At 37.8% G+C, this 22,667-nt stretch overlaps 2 protein-coding genes and 1 long non-coding RNA gene across 4 annotated transcripts in view; 2 read left to right on the top strand and 1 right to left on the bottom strand.

Moving 5' to 3' along the window:
• Nucleotides 1-22,667, top strand: part of LOC137248896 (uncharacterized) — a 339,657-nt gene that overhangs the window by 297,283 nt on the left and 19,707 nt on the right. The window lies entirely within an intron of this gene.
• The window catches only part of LOC137248889 (synaptic vesicle glycoprotein 2B), a 100,868-nt gene that overhangs the window by 71,609 nt on the left and 6,592 nt on the right, over nt 1-22,667 (bottom strand). The gene's annotated exons all lie outside the window — the stretch shown is intronic.
• On the top strand, nt 2,053-5,710 carry Gip (hydroxypyruvate isomerase-like protein Gip). Of its 2 annotated transcripts, none has more exons than XM_067778560.1 (2): nt 2,053-2,174; nt 3,986-5,708. In XM_067778560.1, the coding sequence occupies exon 2, from the start codon at nt 3,997-3,999 to the stop codon at nt 4,774-4,776; it is 780 nt and encodes a 259-aa protein (XP_067634661.1). In that variant the 5' UTR covers nt 2,053-2,174; nt 3,986-3,996; the 3' UTR covers nt 4,777-5,708. The 2 variants fall into 2 exon arrangements, with proteins under 2 accessions (XP_067634661.1, XP_067634662.1); XM_067778561.1 differs by lacking the exon at nt 2,053-2,174 and adding an exon at nt 3,390-3,409 and having other exon boundaries at nt 3,986-5,710.

Genomic DNA, 22,667 nt, shown 5'->3' with positions numbered 1-22,667 from the left:
TCGCGCCTTACATTTATTTTTTTATTTTTTTCATCGATACTACTCAATCAGTACTCGTATTGTTCTATCACTAGTGGTGTGTTCTCTAAGTGCAGTATATTTGGTCTAGAAAACGTGGAATATTTTCTTGGGAATTAAAACACTATAAAATTGCTAGTAGCCACAATCCAAAAAAAGCATGTTTAGGGGATTATGTAATCAATCAAGACGATGCGAAAGCATCAGCAAAAGTCATAAAAAATTATGGGTAATATAATTGTTATTTTTAACTTCGTACAAAAAAGATTTTAATATTATATGTTACAAATAATCCCGTATTAATAAATATAATATTATTTTTAAATTAAATCTTACAAATCAGTTGGCCTATATAACAACACAAATTTTTAAATTAAGTTAAAACTTTATCTCAAAACTTCTAAAATAAAAGCTACCTACTTTGCGCCAATCTTTGGGTAAATATAACTTATAATAAATTTAAATCACCATAAAAAGTAGCGTAGACAACCGAAGTACAGAAAATAAATCCATTTTAAAACGTGATTAACTACAAAAAATGACTTAACAAATGTCTCGTTAGGTAGAAAAGCAAATATGTATGTCTGTTAATTTGTTTCCGGTGTAGTCTTATCACAGAAAATAAGGATTACAGAAAAAGGGCAAACGGCGAAAAAGAGCAATTAGGTTTGTAAGAATAAAAGCGTAACTTGCAAAATATATATACTCGTATTTACCTAAATGAAATTTTAAATTCAAATAGCATTTCAACAAAATATTTTGTGTCTTACCACTTTGAAAATGCCACAAAAAATTGAGTCTTTTGTAAATACAAAGAGTTTATAGAACTCAGCTATACGGTCGACAGAGATGTCGGAGGATGCAATCACAATAATCTCGCAACTCGACGTTCACACCTGCTCTCTGAGAGTCAACATGCAGGAGCAGTAAGAGCATATCTCTAAAGCATTTCGTACCCCGTCGCGGAAAAAATGGATTACCGACGGCCACAGAAAAACAAGTGGTGCGATGAAAAATGCCGCAAATGAAAGAGGAGGAAAAAATCAGAGACAGGAAGGCGTGAGTGCGAGGCGCTTGAGTTGCTAGATACCAGGAATAACGCCCGCAGATTTTACCAGAAGATTTTAAGCCCGGGCAAAGTCCTGTAAAAACGAATGCGGTGACATGGTAACCGATGTCCAGATAGTACTTAGATTATGGAGGACGTACTTCTGGGGTAAAAATATGTGGAAACAAGTTGTTTTCTTTGATTATTCTTTTTACGTAACTAATAAATATTTTACGTCAAGAAGTCTTAAACTGAGCTATGTATGTATATTTGTTGCTTTTCGCCTGTAATTACATGGACTCAATGATTAAAATAAAATTTGTATATCATTAACTTTTAAATCACATAAAGCAATAAGCTTTTGGCATTGATTGAATCATGTATATATATTATTTGCGCTAAGCAATATTTATTTTATAAAAGTTGGGCGGACACCACCTCTTGCAGGGTAACAAGATCTATCTGGCCGAAAGTGGATGGCAGGAGGTTTGCCGAAATAATTGGGTTCACTAAGGCTCGCCTATCAATAATGGTCATTGGGGTTTTGACAGGGCACTGTCCCACGGGTATCCATGCGGTACGTCTCAATATACTGGAAACTCCATCCTGCTGCAGCTGTATGGAGGATGATGAGGTGGAATCATCAAATCACTTTATGCTTGATTGCCCAGCTTTTGCCAGAACTAGGCGAAAGTACTTCGGTCGCGACTCACTTGGATCCCCGAGGATTTATCCAAGGTTGAGATCGGTATCATTTGGAACTTTATCGTTGCTACGCAACGATTCTCTAAGTAGCTATATCTACACCACCTTTATTTTATTGCGTGTGGTATCACAACGGACCTTCATGTTGTGAGTTTCCCTTATCAGGGCACCTACCACCTAACCTAACCTAAACCAATAGTGTAGCCACAGTGTAACATTTTAGTATAACATTACCAACACTTGTGAACATAGCACTCACTAACTGTCAACATTACCTATTGCCATGAACGCAGTTTAGTATTAGTTTTTTACGCGGAGAGTAAAGGCACGAGTGAGAAACGCTGAGACATCGTAAACAGTGCATTTTTTCACAGCATTTTTGCAACATTGACCGGCATTTCAGGTATGTTAATTTAATTATGTATATGATAGTAATCGCGCAAGAAAACATAACAATTGCATATAATTTGAAACGCTAAACTTTTCATTGACACCAATTAACATGACGTAGTAAGCTAGAATTTAAGATAATAGAGCATTTAAACTTATAATCAATGCTTTTTGTTTATTTAGCTCTCTTTATAACAATGAATTATCAGAGTTGCTGGGCTGCAACAAGTAGAATGACTTATAAATATTTTTATACTCAGCTGTGCATAGCTCATATAGTATCTATTAGGCTTGGGGATCAATTGAACTAAAGAACGAAAGAACTAGATATTTTAATTATTATGTAATCTCGACTTTTTTTTCACGAATAGTTGCTCTTAGAGCGAAAAAAAACGGGCAACTGCTTTCGTGTGGTTGACAAATAGCGTAAGGCTAAAGCTGGAGACATTGGTGCTTTATCGGTAACCGTATCGGTAACCTTATAACAGCTGATTCGACCAACCTTATGAGAATCAATGCAATCGATTATTGGTGCCGCTAAGGTCGTAACCGTATCGTAGCCAACCAATTGGGTTTTGGTTTACCGTCGTAACGATAAACAGCTGATTACGTTAGGGATACGGATACAGCGATACGACATACGGCACCAATGACTCCGGCTTAAAGAATAAATCACAGCGTACGCTACAGAATATCCTAAGTAGACGATATCACTAACGCAGGTATCGTTATCTACGATCACGTCTCGATCGCCAAACAAACTGAGACAGAAGCTAAATGAACGTTCAATAAAAGTTTGCAGCTGAGTATATGTATATGGTCGGAACCGTTTTTTTTTTTAAATCAAGTGCGGTTTGTTTTTATTATTCATACATTTTTTCTTTATTAAGAGGGAGGTTGCATATTTGATTGCAGGTATTCAATAAGCGAATTAGGCTGGGTTTTTCAGTGGGTGTTTAAACTCCAGTTAAAGTTGACTAGAGTTTAACTTTGCCACTTTGTTCTATAACAACAAATTTTGCTGCTCAACTACATAACTGTCCCATTCTTGCTTGTTTACAAAATATTTGGTTTTTGAAACCAAAGAATACTTATTTTAAGCATAAACAAACAACAAAATTGTTGCACATAAACATAAAAAATATACAATAAAACCATAAACAAACGCGACATACAAGATATTAAACTGATTTGTTATTGAGAGCCCCGCCGATTTGGAGGCTGAATTTCTTTCTTACATATTTCGTAGTGAGTCAAGCTTTTATTCGTATATTTAATTTGTTTAATTGATTAAGATCTGAGTATAAGTAAACGAGTATGCGCTGACTGTTCTTAAAAAAGCTCAAAACAGTTAAAAATGGCTTATGAAATAATTATTGAACAAAAATTTGCTCTATTGAAAATAGAAAGTGTGTCTGAGACTTTTAAAACCCTAGACGTAATTATCAACTGGTTACCAGTGAATTCGGACATTTGGAAAGTTTATTGTGTTTCAAAAAGCTAATATTAATTTCAACTAAAACATGAAGAAATTTCCGCGGTAAATTAGTATGCCCAGAAAAAAAAAGATAAAGATGAAAGCAAGAAAGAGTGTATGGGTGAAAAGAGAGAACATCGGCTGACGTGATCCCAATAAATTTTGCACGATATAACATAAAATCAATCAAAATTATCTTTTGTTGCTGATAGCGTCAGCTATTCTGAATCATACGCATCATAAAATTGTATTAGTCTTTACTTATATTTTACACTTTTTGTGTAACCTTGTTTATTCAGCAAGCAAATGAATGCTATAAAATTAATTAATATTTTTTTTTATCTCAGCATACAACAACATGAGAGGAAGGTTGGCTGCAAATTTAAATTTCCTCTTCACTGAAGGGCAGAAAACTATTTCTGAAAAAATTCGTATGGCACAAAATGCTGGATTCAAGGCTGTAGAAATACCTTTTCCGAATTCAGAAATTGATGACGTCATAAAAACAAAGCAAGACACCGGAATAAATATAGCGCTTGTTAATATAGATCTTGGCGATTCTAAATTTGGTAGCGCCAGTGTGCCTAATGCGCAGGAAAACTTTAAAGCTCAACTCAATGAAACCGTGCGATTTGCCAAAGCGGTTAACTGTAGGAAGATACATATAATGGCGGGACTTATAGAGGCAGACACAACTCAGCATTTGCTTTGTTACAAGGAGAATTTAAAATATGCCTCAAAAGTCTTGGAAAAAGAAGGCATTATGGGAGTGATAGAACCAATCAATAAATATGCACTGCCATCATATTTTATGAATTCATACGAAATTGCATGTAACCTTATACGCGAAATCAATAGCAAATATATACGTCTGCAGGTCGATCTGTTCCATCTACAACATATACAGGGAAATATAACAAATGGATTCAAGGATTTCAAAGATATTATTGGACATATACAAATAGCGCAAGTTCCACATCGCCATGAACCAGATGTTGTTGGAGAACTTGATTTTGCGTATATATTTGACGTTATAAAATCGTCTGGCTACGATAACTGGATCGGTTGTGAATATAAACCAAAAACTACCACTTTGGAAGGACTTAAGTGGATAGAAAAATATGATGGGAAGCTGTAAGTGCAACATGATGATAGCGGCTGCAAGATTTTATTTTAAATGCAAAATGATGGTTAATTCATTGCGTTTATTATTGTTATTATATCAAATAAAAAAGGTAACATTGCAACATGGCACCAACTGTGTATAAAAAATTGTATTTGTTTAAAGCTCGAAATTTCGGTTTTTCGTTTAAAGTTGGAAATTTCGTTTTTTTATGCCTGACTTAGTATTGCAGGGACTGAATTCAGTAAGTGTGAGTTTTGAAATGTACGCTATTCTTTCATATAAAATGTACGAAAGAAAAACATTTTATTTAAAAACTCTCACTTTGAGTCAATGCTATTCTACTATGTACAAACACACACCAAATTGGCAATTTATACCATTTGGGCAATTTATTACGCAAACTTATCTTTTAATAAATTGTAATAATAAATTGCCAATTAAAAAAAAAAATAATTGCGTAATAAATTGTTTCATACTGCAAATTCAACCTTGTAAAGTTTGTTTATTGAGTAGATTTAAACGTCAGTTACGCATGGCTGAACTATATGGTGGGCTTATCTCATCAGCTGATATTATTTTTGTCATTTTACTGGAGTAGGGATTGTCAAAAGAGGATGGCAAACTCATAATGAGACCAAAACATTGAACACATTTTCTTACAGCACACAAAAATTTCAAATTTTTATGTTTTCATTCCATTCCATTCGCCGAATACCAACACGCACCTTTTGACAGTCTGAACAAAGGTATGTTGTTGCTGTAGAGATGAGTCAACCAGCTATCAAATTACTATTGTGTAAGCGAAATTGAGTTGTATGAAAACCACCCAATTTAAATCGAAATAGCTTCAATTAATTTTTCTGTTTGAACATAGTATTAGCGATGTTTTGTGTTATCTATATATTGTAACGAATTTAGTGCAATTCCCCTTATTTGCAATCTTCTGCTAACGTTCGAATCACTGAACTGTTGAATAAATAACACCAATATTGAATAATGGAAAAATGGCCTTTACTAAAGTACTTCACAATAACACTTATACTTTGCAACTAGCGTGCTTAATAACCAAACTGACTGATAGCTTAAATGAAACTGATCTATTGCCCGACAGATAGCGTGCTTTACTGAAACTGCCCATAGCGCCTCTACCGCTGATGCTTTTATACTCTGTGATTTCCTCATGGCATCTTCTAGGCGCTTCCAGAATTTACTTAGTTATAAATTTCTTAGCTACAACTACAGATGTATAATTTATATAGCTTCTCTCATACCCCATGCGCGTGTATGTGTGAGCGACACTTCCACAATCACAATTGCATACCTTTAGGAGCATTTCAGATAAGATATCTGCATGTGCTTGTGCGTTGCTCTCAGCTGCGTGTACCTACATATGTGTAGACATAATGATTTATTCGTTTATGTAGATACATAATGATTGATCTATGGATGTGCATGCAAGGCGCTGCTTAGCAACGGCTTAGAGATGGCAGCACCTCTTAGTTTTGCTAATATTCGTAATACTGCCCTCCACCTAAGTCTGATCGTCCCGATCAGACAAATCTCTCGATGTAAACGCTGCTAGCCTCTCCAAATGAACCACTTTCATTTTGGTTCGTGGTTTGCCAATGGTTTGTATGCGGTACACTACATCGTTGATCCGTTTTACAACTTTGTATGGGCCTTCCCAGTTACACTGCAATTTCGGGGACAAACCTTTTTTTCGTTGTGGGTTGTATAGCAGCACCAAATCTCCTTCCTGAAAACCTTCCGAATTAATTGCTTTATCGTATCTGGCTTTCATCTTGTCACTCATAATCTTTGTTCGTTGCCTTATCAGATCATGTATTTCGCTTATACGCCAATTACACGGCTCAAGTATCCTTGTGCCAATTACCAATTTGCACAAGGATTTGCCTGGTGTGTGCACTGGTTGCGCTATTTGCGCAGAGAACTGCGCTAAAATCAAAACGATTTTGATATTTACGCATGTCTGCAAATATTGCACATGCTTTTTTCTTCGTGTGTGGTGAATGTTACACAGTTTACCTTTGGTTTCTGATAATATAACATCAGTAATTGTTGCTTAAAAATGTTAATATCGAAGGCGTAAGGACCATCTCTAGTTTGTAACAGGAATTTACACAAATTTAATAATACATAATAATTTTTTATACAATTAGAACACATGTTTCATTTGTTGCGCTAGTTGAAAAATGAATATTGCGCAGTGCTGCAATGAGTTGAGATGGTCTTGCAACTAAAATATATATATTATAAATACAATGGAAAATAAACGCATCTGGTGCGAGTTTTTCGACTTATACTGTGAATTACCAGCACTGTGGAAAATAAATAGTGTTTTTTTTATACAATTAGTGCCTTTTTTATACAATTAAAACACATGTTTCATTTGTTGCGCTACGTTAAAAATGAATATTGCGCAATGTTTTTGAGCCGTGTATATCAAAATTTTCATTTGCACAAATTCCGTCGTTTTATATTTGCGCATGGCTTTTGTGTCATGTATGGGCCGTCTTAGCTCTTCTTCCAAATCACCAGTGGATTTCTTGACATTTCTCTCCGCATAGGCATCTATCCCAAACTTCAAATCAGCTGGCAAAAAATTACTTTTGCAGGGGTTTGGCCCGTTTTCTCATGCACTGCTGATCGGTAAGCCATCAAGAATAATGGTATGCGGGTATCCCACTCTTTATGGCACTTGTCTACTACTTTCCTTAAGTGCTCTTTCAATGTTCTATTGAATCGTTTTACCATACCATCGGATTGAGGATGCAATGCAGTTGTCCGTGTTTTTCGAATGCCCAATGATTTACACATTTCCTGGAACACAGCTGATTCGAAATTCCTGCCTTGTTCAGAATGTAACTCCATTGGTACACCATACCTTGCAACCTAATTGTGCAGACTTCTGCTACTGTTTCCGCCTCTTGATTTGGAACTGGGTATACCTCTGGCCATTTACTGAAATAATCCATAACTACCAGTACATATTTGTTTCCGCCGTTGCTAGTAGGAAATGGACCGGCGACATCCACAGCGATCCTTTCAAATGGCGCACCTGAGTTATATTGCTTGATCTGGCCATGACTTCGGGTTTTGGGCCCTTTCGCTCTGCTGCAAACCTCGCAGTTCGCAATCCACTCAGTGACCGACTGATGGCAACCAACCCAATAGAATCTCAGTTTAATCTTCTCGAGCGTCTTCGTGATTCCTAGATAACCTCCGCTTGGACCATTATGCAGCTCGCTGAGCACGTCAGGAATTCTCTTTCTGGGAACAACTATCAGTTTCTTTTTTCTTTGACCATCCTCACTCTCCCATACTCGATGCAAGCAACCGGATATCAATTCTAAACTGTTCCACTGTGCCCAATATGACTTCGCAATGGGACTCTCTGCTGACATCTCCTCTCTGCTTGGTCTTTCGTTTCGTTCGAGCCCTTGCATAACATGTGACAGATCTGTATCTTCTAGCTGACACTTTCTTAGTTGTTCCTTATCCCATTCATCCGTACACTTTATAGTCATTAGCCGGACATCTATAATGTCTTCTTTAGTCTCGGCCTTTGAACAGTGCTTGCATCCCAAACTACATGATGGTCTTCGTGACATTGCATCGGCATTTCCATGGGTACTACCTTTTCGATGCTCAATGGAAAAGTCATAGCTTTGTAGTCGCTCGATCCACCGTGCCAATTGTCCTTCCGGATTACGGAACTGCAGAAGCCATTTTAACGCTGCGTGATCTGTCCTGCCACGGAATCGCTGGCCGTAGAGGTATTTGTGAAAATGTGTAATGCACTCTACCAATGCCAACAGCTCTCTCCGCGTAACGGAGTAGTTCCTCTCTGGTTTTCCAATCGAACGACTGTAATATGCAACTACCTTCTTCTGTCCATTGACCAGTTGTGATAAAACGCCTCCTATAGCATATACTCTCGCATTTGTGTCTAGAATAAATGTTGCTCCTGGAATCGGATATGCTAACATTGGGGCAGTGCACATCCGCTCCTTCAATGTTTGGAAAGCCACTTCTTGCTCCTTCTTCCATTCAAAAGCTTTATTTTTTCTTGTAAGCTCATGGAGGCTATGGGTTACGCTGGAAAAATTTGGTACAAATCGGCGGTAATATGTGCACAGCCCAAGGGAACTTCTCAATTCGTGTGGGTTCTGTGGTCTTGGCCAATCCTTTACAGCCTCTATCTTTTCGTTTGCAGTGCAGAGGCCCTCTGTCGTTACCTTGTGACCCAAAATTAACTTACTTCCTTTGCCAGTAGCCGCTTTTCAAGTCCAGTGTGGAAAACCATTTCGTACCAGATAGCGAGTCCAGAGTGTCGTCAATTCTTGGCAATGGGTAGCTATCCTTTTTTGTAACGTCATTCAATTTCCGGTAGACCACGCGAAACCTCATTTTTCCATCCTTCTTCTTTACAAGTACTACCGGTGAGCTCCATGGACTAGCTGATTGTTCGAGGACGCCGCTGTCGCTCATTTCTTGTACGATTTGACTCACAACTTCCCGTTTCACCAGTGGAACACTACGAGGAGCTTGACGTATCGGCCTTGCGGCTCCAGTGTCAATTTGATGTTTCACAACATTGATGCGGCCTGGTTTGGAACCATCCTTGTCAAATATGTTCGCGTACTTTAGGAGCAGTTGTTTTGCCTTACTCTGATAGGCTTCCTCTAGCCCCTGCGTCCATGCCGTGATGTCATTTGAAAGATCAGTATTACTAGATGAAACGTGTTCCTGGAGCTGTTCACAGTTAATAACTACTTCAGCCTCTTGGCATCTTCCCAAAATAGCTCCTTTGATCAAATTGAGTGGTGACTTGAACTCATTGAGTACTCTTACCGGAATACGTCCATCTTGTTTTGTCATAGCCAGGGTTTTTCCTACAAGTATGTTCAGTGATGATTTGTTTGCTGCTTCGACAACCCACAATTTGTTTGTCCCACAATCTCCATCAACCTTTGCCCAGATGACTGCTTCGGATTTTGGTGGTATTTGCTGACTCTCTTCCACCAGCACTCGTTTACTGCTGTAGCCTCTCTCGTAGCCGAAATTAAGTGGCACATCCATGTTCTTATATCGCATCGTCTTGCTTTGCACATCGATCTTGATGCCTTGGTCGATTAAGAAGTCCACTCCAATTATGATTTCATCAACAATCTCTGCCACTGTAAAATTGTGTAGTACCGTGACGTTCCCAATTGCTACTTCACATGATACTTCTCCAATTACCTGGGTGTCGTCTCCCGTGGCTGTACGTAATCTTGCTCCAAGCAATGGTCTTATCTTCTTGTTAACTAAATCTGATCGAATGATGGAATGGGATGCACCCATATCTACAGTCAGTAAACCCGGGGAGTGTTTGTGAAAAGTTTTTTTTCGGGGAGTGGGCCAGGGACCTATTTATTCTAAACTATCGTATATATGGCTCCATTTGCCCGAAATTCGGTATGTAGGTAGCGTTATATCTAGAATAAAATGTCGGATAATTTTTCTTCCGGGAAGTGGACCAGGATACATATTGGTGACTAAGGTCTCGAGATATAGGACAAAAAGTGCACCCGGGCCCCCTAGAATGTGTTTATACAATATGGATATCAAATGAAAGCTGCTGATGAGTGCTTTAGTACAGGGTAGTTTTCATACCTATTGGTGACTAGCGTCTCGAGATATAGGCCAAAACGTGGACCCGGGCACCCCTAGAATGTGCTTATACAATATGGATATGAAATGAAAGCTGTTGATGAGTGCTTTAGTACAGGGTAGTTTTCGTACCTATTGGTGACTAGGGTCTCGAGATATAGGCCAAAAAGTGGATCAGGGTAACACTAGGATGCGTTTTTACATTATGGATATCAAATTGAACCTGTTGGTGTGTGCTTTACTACAGATAGTTTTGTATACCGCTGGGTGTCTTGAGTCTCGAGATATAGGCCAAAACGTGGACCCGGATACCCCGAGACAATGTTTATACAATATGGATATCAAATGAAAACTGTTGATGAGTGCTTTACTACAGGGTAGCTTTCATACCTATTGGTGACTAGGTTCTCGAGATATAGGCCAAAACATGGTCTTGGATACCCCTAGAATGTGGTGTATTTTGGATATCAAATGAAAGCTGTTGCTGAGAGCTTTTAAGTAATTTTCATTGTGATATTCGATTTAGTCGCATCAACTGATAAATATGCATGCGAATCCGAAATAAAGTCATGAATTTATAATACCCACATACCTAGTTACATACGTCCTATTCGATTTGCCTGAAATTTGGTATATAAATTTGCCTATATTAGTATTTACCTGGCTAGGCCACTCTGACATAATCGGTTTAAGGGCTAGCCGGGGGAGATTTCATCGGCAGCGTCTGTACACCTCTAGGTGCGGCTGCAAGCGGGCGTCTGTCTTGGAGCAAGCGGCTCGCTATATAAACGTGCCAAGTAATATTTTCACCCCCGCTGAGCGGGTTGTGCGCTGGGCTTGGGACCCGCCGCGTAAAACCATACTCCAATGAAATATAACAACAAGCCTCGGATAAATACACTCTCTATTGATGACGACCATGGCAAACGTTTGAAGGACAATGAATTGAGGGCATGCACCTGGAACGTCCGCTCCCTGAATGGGATTGGTGCAGATGCCCGGCTGGTTGATGTCCTCGTCAAAGCAAAATCTGACATCACCGCCATCCAAGAAATGCGTTGGACGAAGCAAGGAAGAAAGAAGATAAAAAATTGTGACATATATTGGAGTGGCCATGCGAATAAGCGCAGTTTCGGCGTCGGATTCGTGGTGGAAGAGAGACTTTGTCGCCAAGTGCTGGCGTTCACGCCTGTGGACGAGCGTCTCGCCGCTATTCGAATAAAAGCAAAATTTTTTAATATATCATTCATCTGCGCCCATGCGCCGACAGAGGAGAAAGACGATGAGGTGAAAGACACTTTTTATGAACAATTAGAACACACATACGAGCGCTGCCCCCGTCATGATATAAAAGTCGTGCTTGGCGACTTTAACGCCAGGGTGGGCAAAGAAGGTGTTTTTGGCCCTACAGTCGGAAAGTTCAGCCTACACAATGAAACTTCTCCTAACGGACTGAGGCTGATTGACTTTGCCGGTGCTCGAAACATGGTCATATCAAGCACGAGGTTCATGCATAAAAAGATACATCAAGCTACATGGCTGTCTCCTGATCGAAATACTCGCAATCAGATCGATCACGTTGTGATAGACGGACGGCATGCCTCCAGTGTTTTAGATGTGCGAACGATCCGAGGACCTAACATCGATTCGGACCATTATCTCGTTGCAGCCAAAATACGCACCCGCCTCAACGCGGCTAAAAACAAGGAACAAAAAACACAAGGAAAGCTAGACGTCGAAAAGCTTCAATCACAACAGACTGCCAATGATTTCGCAACTCGACTGTCACACCTGCTCTCTGAGGGCACAACTCATCCTGAAGGAATACAGGAGCAGTGGGAGCATATCTCCAAAGCACTTCATACTGCCGCCGAGGAAAAAATTGGTTACCGGCGGCCACGAAAAAACAACTGGTATGATGAAGAATGCCGCGTTGCAACCGAAAGAAAAGACGCTGCCTACAAGGCTACGTTAAAAGCGAGCGCGACAAGAGGAGTGTGTGAACGCTATCGTGAGTTGAAAAGGGAAGCGAGACGCCTTTTCAGGAAGAAAAAAGCAGAAGCAGAAAGGCGTGAGTGCGAGGAGCTTGAGCTGCTAGCCACCAGGAATAACGCCCGAAAATTCTACCAAAAAATACGGCGACAGACGGAAGGTTTTAAGACCGGGGCAAACTCCTGTAGGAATGAAAACGGCGACCTTGTAACTGATGTCCAGAGAGTGCTTAGATTATGGAGGGAACACTTCTCTGCTCTCCTAAATGGAGGCAGCAATTCACCGCGCAGAGATGAAGAACCCGATCCCACAATCGATGATGATGGAATATATGTCCCCCCGCCCGATTATGACGAAGTTAGAATAGCAATAACCAGATTGAAAAACAACAAGGCCGTGGGCGCTGATGGATTGCCTGCGGAGCTATTCAAGTTCGGCGGCGAGGAGTTGGTAAGGCGCATGCAGCAGCTTCTTAGCAAAATATGGGCGGACGAAAGCATGCCCGACGGTTGGAATCTAAGTGTTCTTTGCCCAGTCCACAAGAAGGGGGATACTGCAAAATGCACCAACTATCGTGGAATCAGCCTTCTTAATATCGCATATAAGGTCCTTTCAAGTGTATTGTGCGAAAGATTGAAGCCCACCGTGAACCGGCTGATTGGACCTTATCAGTGCGGCTTCAGACCTGGTAAATCTACCATCGACCAGATTTTCACAATGCGCCAAATCTAGGAAAAAACCCGTGAAAAGAGAATCGACACACATCACCTCTTCGTCGACTTTAAAGCCGCCTTCGACAGCACGAAAAGGAGCTGCCTATATGCCGCTATGTCTGAATTTGGTTTCCCCGCAAAACTTATACGGCTGTGCAAAATGACGTTGAGCAACACCTTCAGCTCAGTCAGAATTGGGAAGGACCTCTCCGAGCCGTTCGAAACTAAACGAGGTTTCAGACAGGGTGACCCCCTATCGTGCGATTTCTTTAATTTGATGCTGGAGAAAATTATACTAGCTGCAGAACTTAACCGCACTGGAACAATATACTATAAAAGCGTGCAATTACTGGCATATGCTGATGACATTGATATCATCGGCCTAAACACCCGCGCTGTTAGTTCTGCTTACTCCAAGCTGGAAAAAGAAGCGGTAAAGATGGGTTTGATGGTGAATGAGGACAAAACGAAGTACCTGCTGTCATCGAGCAAAGAGTCAGCGCATATGCGCCTTGGCAACCACGCTACTGTTGGCAGCCATAATTTCGAAATAGTAAAAGACTTCGTTTATTTGGGAACCAGCATCAACATTAGCAACAACATCAGCACTGAAATCCAGCGAAGAATCAATCTTGCCAATAAATGCTACTTTGGACTAGGTAGGCAATTGAAAAGTAAAGTCCTCTCTCGGCGAACGAAAATCATACTCTACAAGTCACTTATCGTACCCGTCCTGCTATATGGGGCAGAAGCATGGACCATGACAACAGCAGATGAAGCGGCTTTGGGAGTGTTCGAGAGAAAAGTTCTTCGAAAGATTTATGGACCTCTACGCGTTGGCGATGGCGAGTACCGAAGAAGATTTAACGATGAGCTGTACGAGCTATACGCAGACATCAACATAGTCCAGCGAATTAAAACGCAGCGGCTGCGCTGGCTAGGCCATGTTATGCGAATGAAAGATGATGCTCCGGCCAAGAAAGTGTTTCTATCGGAACCCGCCTATGGAAGCAGAGGTAGAGGGCGGCCCCCACTCCGTTGGAAGGACCAGGTGGAAAACGATTTAAACTCCCTTGGTGTGACCAATTGGCGCCGGTTGGCGGAGCGAAGGAGCGACTGGCGCGCCTTGTTGGACGGCCATAACCGTTTAGACGGTTAAGCGCCAATTAAGTAAGTAAGTAAGTAAGTATTTACGATGCGTTTTTCCGGGAAGTAGACCAGAGACGGACTGGGACTGGGATTGGGACTGGGACTGAGACTGAGACTCGGAGTGGGACTGAGATTGAGACTCGGAATGGGACCGGAACAAAATACATACCACCCTCTGGGACTGGCAAAAAGATATGAAGAAGAATGGGAAAAACTTCAGAGAAGAGAAAAGAGAGAAGGAGACTGAGAAAGAGATAGAATGAGACGAAGATGGAGATAGATGAAGCGAAAAATACGGAGGGAGGAGTGAATACAAAGATTCGGAAAAAGTGTAGAGGGGCGAGGGCAGAGTTAGACGGAAAAAGCTTATTAAAATGTATGCAGATATACTAAATTTAGGGCAGAACAACGTCTACCGGGTCTGCTAGTCAAAAATATTACTTTCTGAGAGGGCTAAGCATCTTAGAATTTGATTTGGATTTTTTTAAAGTATGATATACGCAAACTACCTACAAAGCCTTAAGAATTACATAGAAACAGACAATAAAATTAGATAGAATGAAACTATTGCGTTCCGAAGAATTCTTTAATGAACTGCATGCAATAAATTTTTAACCATATGTGACCCGGCATATGAAAAGGTGGCTTATGACTCAAAAAAGGAATTGCTTGAAACAGCTGTTAAAGATAAACAATGCATTTCTTCAGTTTCTTAGTAGTTTTCTTTATTTTTTGAGTCATAAGCCACCTTTTCATAGGACGGGTGACATATATTGTTTCCGTTTATTTTAATTATTATACTTTACTGGAATTTTATAACTTCCAAAGTGCGGCACTGTACCATTAGAATTCATACAAAATTTTAAATTTAAAAATATATACAATGTTTTTTTAAATATTTTAACTGTTGGAAACTAATCTAAAATTGAAATATACAAGGATATGAACGCGGTCGCTACATTATACGAAACTAAGTAATTTCAGCTGTGACGTAAACGTACTATTGTACTTTGCAATATGAAAAGAAACATCCACAGGGTGGTGCCATTTTTAGAAGATTATAGAAAACTCCATTTTGGGCTAGTTAATCCCTGATGACATGATTTAATCTCATACATAAATGTCTTATAAATGGTTTGTAAAAAGTTAGTGAAGTTTTGCAGTTAAATTTTTTAGTAGCTTCAATAGATAGTCAGTAAATACAGACAATTTTGCTTGAAGAGACGGGTCTTTTCCTTTCGGCGGCATTTTAGGTCTTTGTTTTAAGTCAATTACATTAAAACTTTCTAGTGCGCTTGTTCAACTGAAATCAAAGTAAATATATAGTTAACTATTTTATATATAGCTTAATCAGAATTTCTAATAACTTTAGTGTTTTAAAATATCGAGTTTCAGCAAAGAAATTGCGAAAATTAAGTAAGGTATCTAAATTAAGAATATGAAAATATTAAAAAAGAAAAATTAAATATTATCCTTTTGCAGTTGAACCCTCACAAACTCAATTTCGATATTTCTTCTTCACTCTTCTTCCACGTACTTCATCATAGAATCGAGAGTATGTAATTTTTTACTAGGTACTTGAATACTTTTGTACTCGATGATCTGAACTATGGAAATATGAGGTTTTATATGATTTTTTTTAGCTATGAGTTCTATTCAGTGGACAGACAAACCTAACGTCACCTAAGTGGCTGTTTTCTGAATTGCATACAATCTATATAACTGTAAGAACGAGTCCAGCAAGTTGTTGTCTGAAGTCACACGAACAGCGGCTGAGCGCGTTGGTCCGCCAAATCTCTTATTTGCGTTAACTAAAAATAGCTATTAGCAATATAAGTACATACATATTTTAAGAAGGGAAAAAGCAGACTTTATTGACGTCAAGGAATGAGCAACGAAGTATGCGCTATAAAAAAATTATACCAAATAAAAAAATTATAGAAGTGAATAACGTAATTGCGTGCATCTGTGAATGGCATCCACTGTATTGGCAGAAAAGGAAAAGTATGAAATGTTCAACTTAAAGTAAAGCGAGCTAAAAAGTATATAAACTAAAAATAATAATAATAAATTACTGAATTGTATTCAAAATGTTATTATAAATGATATTAATGTACTGCATTATTTCTAATTGTAGCTGTTTTGGCACATATCCAGCAGTGCTGGAAATTCGCATAATGGTAAATTTTTTTCTTTATTAAAAAAAAAAAAAAAATCATATGAGTTTTTTTCTACAGCAAAAAAGATATAATTGCAGACATTATTTTGTTGTCTGCAGCAAAAATGTGTAATTTTGGATTAGCTAGAAAACGAAATTTTTTCTAAGTAAATATATAAAGTTAAATAAAAAAAAAACAAATTGAAAATAAATAAATAAAATAAATGTAAGGCGCGATAACCTCTGAAGAAATTTTAGGCCGAACTTCTCTTCCAATTTGCGTCGTGCTCCTCTTGATTTTCCCTACAAATTGGCCGGACGGGACCTACATGTTTTATGCCGACTCCGAACGGCATCTGCAAGGCAGATGAGTTTTCACTGAGAGCTTTTCATGGCAGAAATACACTCGGAGCGCTTGCCAAACACTGCCGAGGGGCGACCCCGCTTAGAAAAATTTTCTTCTAATTGAAAAACCTTATTTCTAAAATTTTGATGTTTTGAAATTGAAAATACATATTTTAAATAATTGCAAGTAATTTTTGTTTATGTATACTTTGAAATAATACAATATAATTAATAAAACGCTAGCAATTTATACTTGGAATATTGTTCTGAATAAAAGTTTAAACAATTTATTTACTTATTTAACATAATTAGACACCATACAAAATTATTGAGCTTTCGTTAAAACCTTGGCATTGGAAGATTTTGCTTTGTAAAATGTATGCCACATAATACTTTTTCTACTTGCGTGCAGCGTTATGACGCAAAACCCAAAAGATGTGCAAAATTTTTGTTTTTTTTTTTGTTTTGTTTTTGTTTGCTCGCTATTGTTGTTTTAAGTGTTTTGTGTTTCTCTGTTAGTACCATGTACTACATACTAAAAGAAAATATTTAATAATTTTGCTATTTTTTAGCTCTCATCTCGTTTCATTCATTTGCTGTCACTCAAGCAGACATTTATGGTTGAAAAATTTGTGTTTTTATAATTTTCAAAATGAATTATGACCAAATTTTGTTTATTTGTCTGTAGTGCTTGTATGAATTTGTGAACTTACTGAACTGAGGCCTTCAAAAATGCCAACAATCGAAACTTAACTAAGTTTTTAATTATGCTCTAGAAGAAGTGAAAATATTTGCGGCACAAAGAAAGAGTGTTAAACTTTTTTCTTTGGCAAATATTTTCCACTGTTCCCTTATCTAATCGGTCAGGTGTAACAAATAGTAAAAAAGTAAATATATGTACATTTAAATTTTTTCTAGTTAGGCTGATTGTAAACACAATCCGTTACTCGTGTGACAAGTGACAGCTTTACTATCATTGTCCTCAAGCAACACTCAAGATGGCTGGCTGTTACCCGCTATTGGTAGCGTTAGTAGCACGGAATGTTGTTGTTTTTATATATTCGTATCGTCTTAACAAAAAATCACGCACTTCATATAAATAAATATTATAACTTAAAAATATATATCCAAAATGGCTCAAACGCAAAGTTTGAGGAAAAGGAAGTAAAAAAAAACGGAAGTTAAACATTCGAAACACCCTGTGTTACATTCCAGCTACCTTTTGCATTAGTATTGGTGCTTGTAGCATGGATGCTGAGTAAACGTTAGCACTCAAATTAGTATTTTATTCGAGAATAATTTAGTTGTTGCGAATTGTGTGAAATTCTTTTGTTATCATCATAAAAATAGCAAATACTTTTCAATTTACTGAATCTATAATGTTCATATGTATTTGTAAACAAACGCATCTAATTGATTTTTATTCACGAACGCAAACAAATGCATATTAGCAATAAAAAATCGAAAGTAAACAATGAGTGTCGGTAAGTAGATAACAAATAAAGAGAAAAAGAACAGTAAAAGCGCGTAGAAGCAATTATAGAATAGAATTGCTAAAAAAAGGATGAAGCAATTCTACAAAATTTTGAATAGCTAAGCGAGCGGCTCGCCATCAGTGGCGTGAGACATCTTTCTCTGTGTAAGGGGGTGTCCCAATTGGGTTTAAAAATCAAAAAACACGTTTGCAGCCAGGGATGAGTATTGTGCATGCAAAACACAGCGTCGAATTTCTTTTCAAACATAAATAAATAAATAAAATCTTTCGACGTTGATCACGACAAGCTTGTTAGAAACGAAAATGCGGCGATGCATCTAGAATGCTTAGTACAAGTTATTGTTGTTGTAACTCATGATGAAATGAATATTCAGGTGTCATCATCCCGTTGACGTTTTCCCTTATTCTGACAAGTTCGGCATGCATATGTTAGGGGGTTGTCTATCATACAGAACTGCCTTTGAGTTCTATTAAGTTCGGAGTAGATTTTACTATACGTTTAGAAACATTATAACTATATAAGCCGCTACTAGAATTGTTTAGCCAAAAAGATTAGCAAAACTTTGTGTTCCCCAAAAGAATATAGAAAAAATTTTGCAGAAAACAAATTTTTCAGGGAATTTTGTACGAAAAATGAAGGAACCAAAATTTAATACTTTTGTAATACAAATAACTACTGGAAAATAGAGCTACCGAAAAAGTTAGGTTCATGGTTGGTTGTAACAATTAAAAAACTGCGCGAAAGTTTTAAGCACTTTGGATAGGCATGAAGATAGCTTGTGATATGGCAAAGTTATACGATTTTGCCAAATGACGTTGACGTTGAGTAGCACCATCAGTTTCGTAAAGATTGGGAAGGACCTCTCCGAATTCTTCGAAACAAAAGCAAGACACGGTAACTTGATGTTATAGAAGATAATTAGACAATTCATAAGAGTGTCGTATTCATTTAAATTTTAAGATTTTTGTTTGCTTCCATAGTTATCAATATAAAACTTGATTAAAGCATAGCACATAGAGCGGATATGAGACCTTTTGAATCGCCTAAGTATGTGTATTACAACAGGGGCATAGCACCACGTGCTACTTTGAGTAGGCAGTTGAGGAATAAAGTCCTCAACCGGCAAAAATAATATACGCCCTATAAGTTTTTCATGTTCTGATGCATTGCTTGGAATCATAGACGGTGTGGAAAGATGATGAAATGAGTATTGGGATTCTCGAACAAAATGTGCACTGAGAGATTTACGGACCTTCTCGTTATATCATGCGGCATTATCTCATGCATTTTATGATAATTTGTACCTGATAAAAGCTCAGTAGATTCGTTGGTTAGGTCATCTTATGATTCGATCTAGATAAAAATTCTGTCGTACAGCTAATCTAGCTGCAGAAGAAAGCGACACTGATTTATAAGGCTTGTTCTCCTTCTGTGTTTCCAAAATCGCCTAAAATAAAAATAATAATTACTTGGCGCGTTATAACTACGAGGGTGTGCTGCTTTTAATTTTGCCTAAAAATTGATGTGAAATTCCGCTTATTTCCAACCTTCTGCAAACGTTCGAAGCGCTAAATTGTCGAATAAATTACTCCAATATTCAGTAATGCAAAATGGTCTTTATTAGACTACTTTAAGGTACTTCACATTAACACTTATACTTCACAACTAATTGCGTGTTTAAATCAAACTGATTAGTCATGCCTCAGCTTGCGCTGCTTTTATACTCTCGGTTTCCTCGTTCACCCATTTCTCCTAAGGTCTATGTAGTAATTTCGCGAACTTCATGCTTGGTTACCAGCCATATATATGTATATTTGTAGTTTGTAGCCATATGCGTGTGTATATGTGAGCACCACTTCGGCCGATGACTACATGCGCTTGTGAGTATCTCTCCGTCGCCATGTATGTATTTGCGTAAATGATGCTTAATTTGTTTACGTACACAAGAGTGGCAGCTTGGTTTATTGTTGTTGTGCCTTCATGTAACAACCGTTTAGTGATGTTAGTATAACTTAGTGATGCTAATATTCATCACAATATATTTTTTTTGATGAAAAGCTTTTCATGGCTGAAACACACTTGAAGCGCTTTCCAAATCATTATCGAGCGGCGACTTCATTTAAGAAATTTTTTTAGAGCTTTGTTAGCTATGCCGTCACGTGATACGCGTATCTTCGTTCAGCACTTCACCTCTATACCACGTGGCGACCATGATTATGTCATGGAAAAATGACATTCTCTAATATCAAAATCTATCTTAGCGGCTCCAATAAAAGGGTGTACAATACAGTTGGTGTTTACCATTTTATTCACGAAAAGTGAATGCTGTAACTATGCTTCATTCACATTTTCAAAAACTTCGCTCGGAATGCCGAGTCGCTTCTAAATGAATGTTTTTAGTGCATCGAACGGCCCATACTGAAACACCCTGCTATTTACCAAATATATTTATGTATATGACAAATTTGGGTGAACGTATGAGTAATTGTTTGTGGAAATTGTCGCACTTTTTTGCAACGTTGGTGCTAATTGAACGATAACACTTCGATTGCCGGTTGACCGGCGTTCGAATAGCAATCAACAACAATGCCTTTTGTTTCTAACACGAATATATGTAAATTTTAGTGGCGGGGACGTATGTATATTTGAACTCGCGTGCATTTGACTTAAATGAATTTAAATTGGCACTCAATGCGAATTTGTGGAAAATAAATGATTCAGCGAAGTAAAACATAAAAAAATGTTTGCCAGTACAGCAAGAACAAAGCACAGCGCAAGCAATTACAGCAACAGCAACATTATTGATAGGCATAAAGTCTAAAGCACCATAAACCAATTCAGGCTCGTTATAGCCAGTTGATGACCAGTTTAATACAAACCAATGATTTTTCATTTATTATGCTTTGGGCAAATATAAAGTGGACAATTGTAATGTTACAGTTGTCGTGTTGTATGTGAAAAAGAAACAAGTAAGGGCGGGAATGTCTTCGGCTGTGCCGAAGACTTCATACCTTTCATAAATGGGGCTGAACAATAATCTTATCCCATTCGTAATATCGAAATAATCGGCTGTAGAAGATATGAAATATATAGTGAACAGATGTACATACCTAAGTGATTTTTAAGATAAATAAAAAATAGGTGGTTACTTTTTGTGAGGATGCAAAGTTTCATATTTTTTGTGGTTTGCATGAAATAGCTGTGACCATGAATCACTTATCTCAATAATATATGACGTAAACGTAAGCATTTGGTAATTTGAAGCTTCTAGGTGTTAAAATAGGGCAAAAATTACGAAAAGTTTCTTATCTCAACAATCGGTTTTATGGGATATATACTATATATACGACCGATATATACTGTATATACCACCGATTTATAAACTTTTTTCAGACAACAATGAATGCTCTATACTATACGTAGCCATTTGGTGAATTTGAAGCTTCTAGCTGTTAAAATGGGGCAAAAATTACGAAAACTTTCTTATCTGAACAATCGGTTGTATGGGATATATACTATATATGCCACCGATCTATTCAATTTTTTCAGACAACAATCAATACCTCTATATGTAAGCATTCGGTGAAATTTGAAGCCTCTAGCTGTTAAAATTTGGCAGTAATTACGAAAATCCTCTTATCTGAACAATCGGTTGCGGGGATATATGCTATATATACGACCGATCTAATCCATTTTTTCAGACAACAATATGTGCATTATACGAAAGCATATGGTTAAGTTTGAAGCTTCAATCTGATAAATTGAGGAAGATATGACATAAATCTTCTTTTCTGAAAAATCGATTGTATGGGGGATATATGCTATAGCGGTCCGATCTGGCCGGTTCCGAGAAATGTTTAATTGGACACCTAAATATACCCGCTTACCAAATTTTATCAAGATATTCAAAAATTGAGCGACTAGTTTGCATACAAACAGACAGACGGACATAGCTAAATCAACTCAGCTCTTCATCCTGATCATTTCGGTATACTTATTGGTCGGTCTATCTATTTTCCTTTAAGGACTTACAATTTTGAGATTCGTGACAAAGTTAATATAACATTTAATTTTCATGAAAGGTATTAAAAATGCAAGCGCCGGGAGGCTGCATTTCAACTTGGCAGACATGCAAAAATGTCATCATTGAAATCAACGAGACATTGACGTCATCACTTAAGGGTTTATCGACGTCTACGGACCTTTGTCAAGACAACTCAACGTCAGTTCGCACTAAAGCACTGTTCTCAAATTTGTCAGTTTTAAAGTGGTCATAACAATAAATATAGCACTACACATGATTAAAAATATATTTTTTTTTATCCACGCGCTCTTCGCTGATCACTGTTCGCTCATTATATATGTAATAGATTA

The sequence above is a fragment of the Eurosta solidaginis genome, chromosome 4, assembly GCF_040869045.1.
Source record: "Eurosta solidaginis isolate ZX-2024a chromosome 4, ASM4086904v1, whole genome shotgun sequence".
Lineage (NCBI taxonomy): Eukaryota > Metazoa > Arthropoda > Insecta > Diptera > Tephritidae > Eurosta > Eurosta solidaginis.
This window is presented reverse-complemented; position numbering and strand designations above follow the sequence as displayed.

Bases quoted from the DNA above. Each gene is read 5' to 3' on its own strand.
- Gip (XM_067778561.1), top strand. From the start codon at position 3,997: ATGAGAGGAAGGTTGGCTGCAAATTTAAATTTCCTCTTCACTGAAGGG.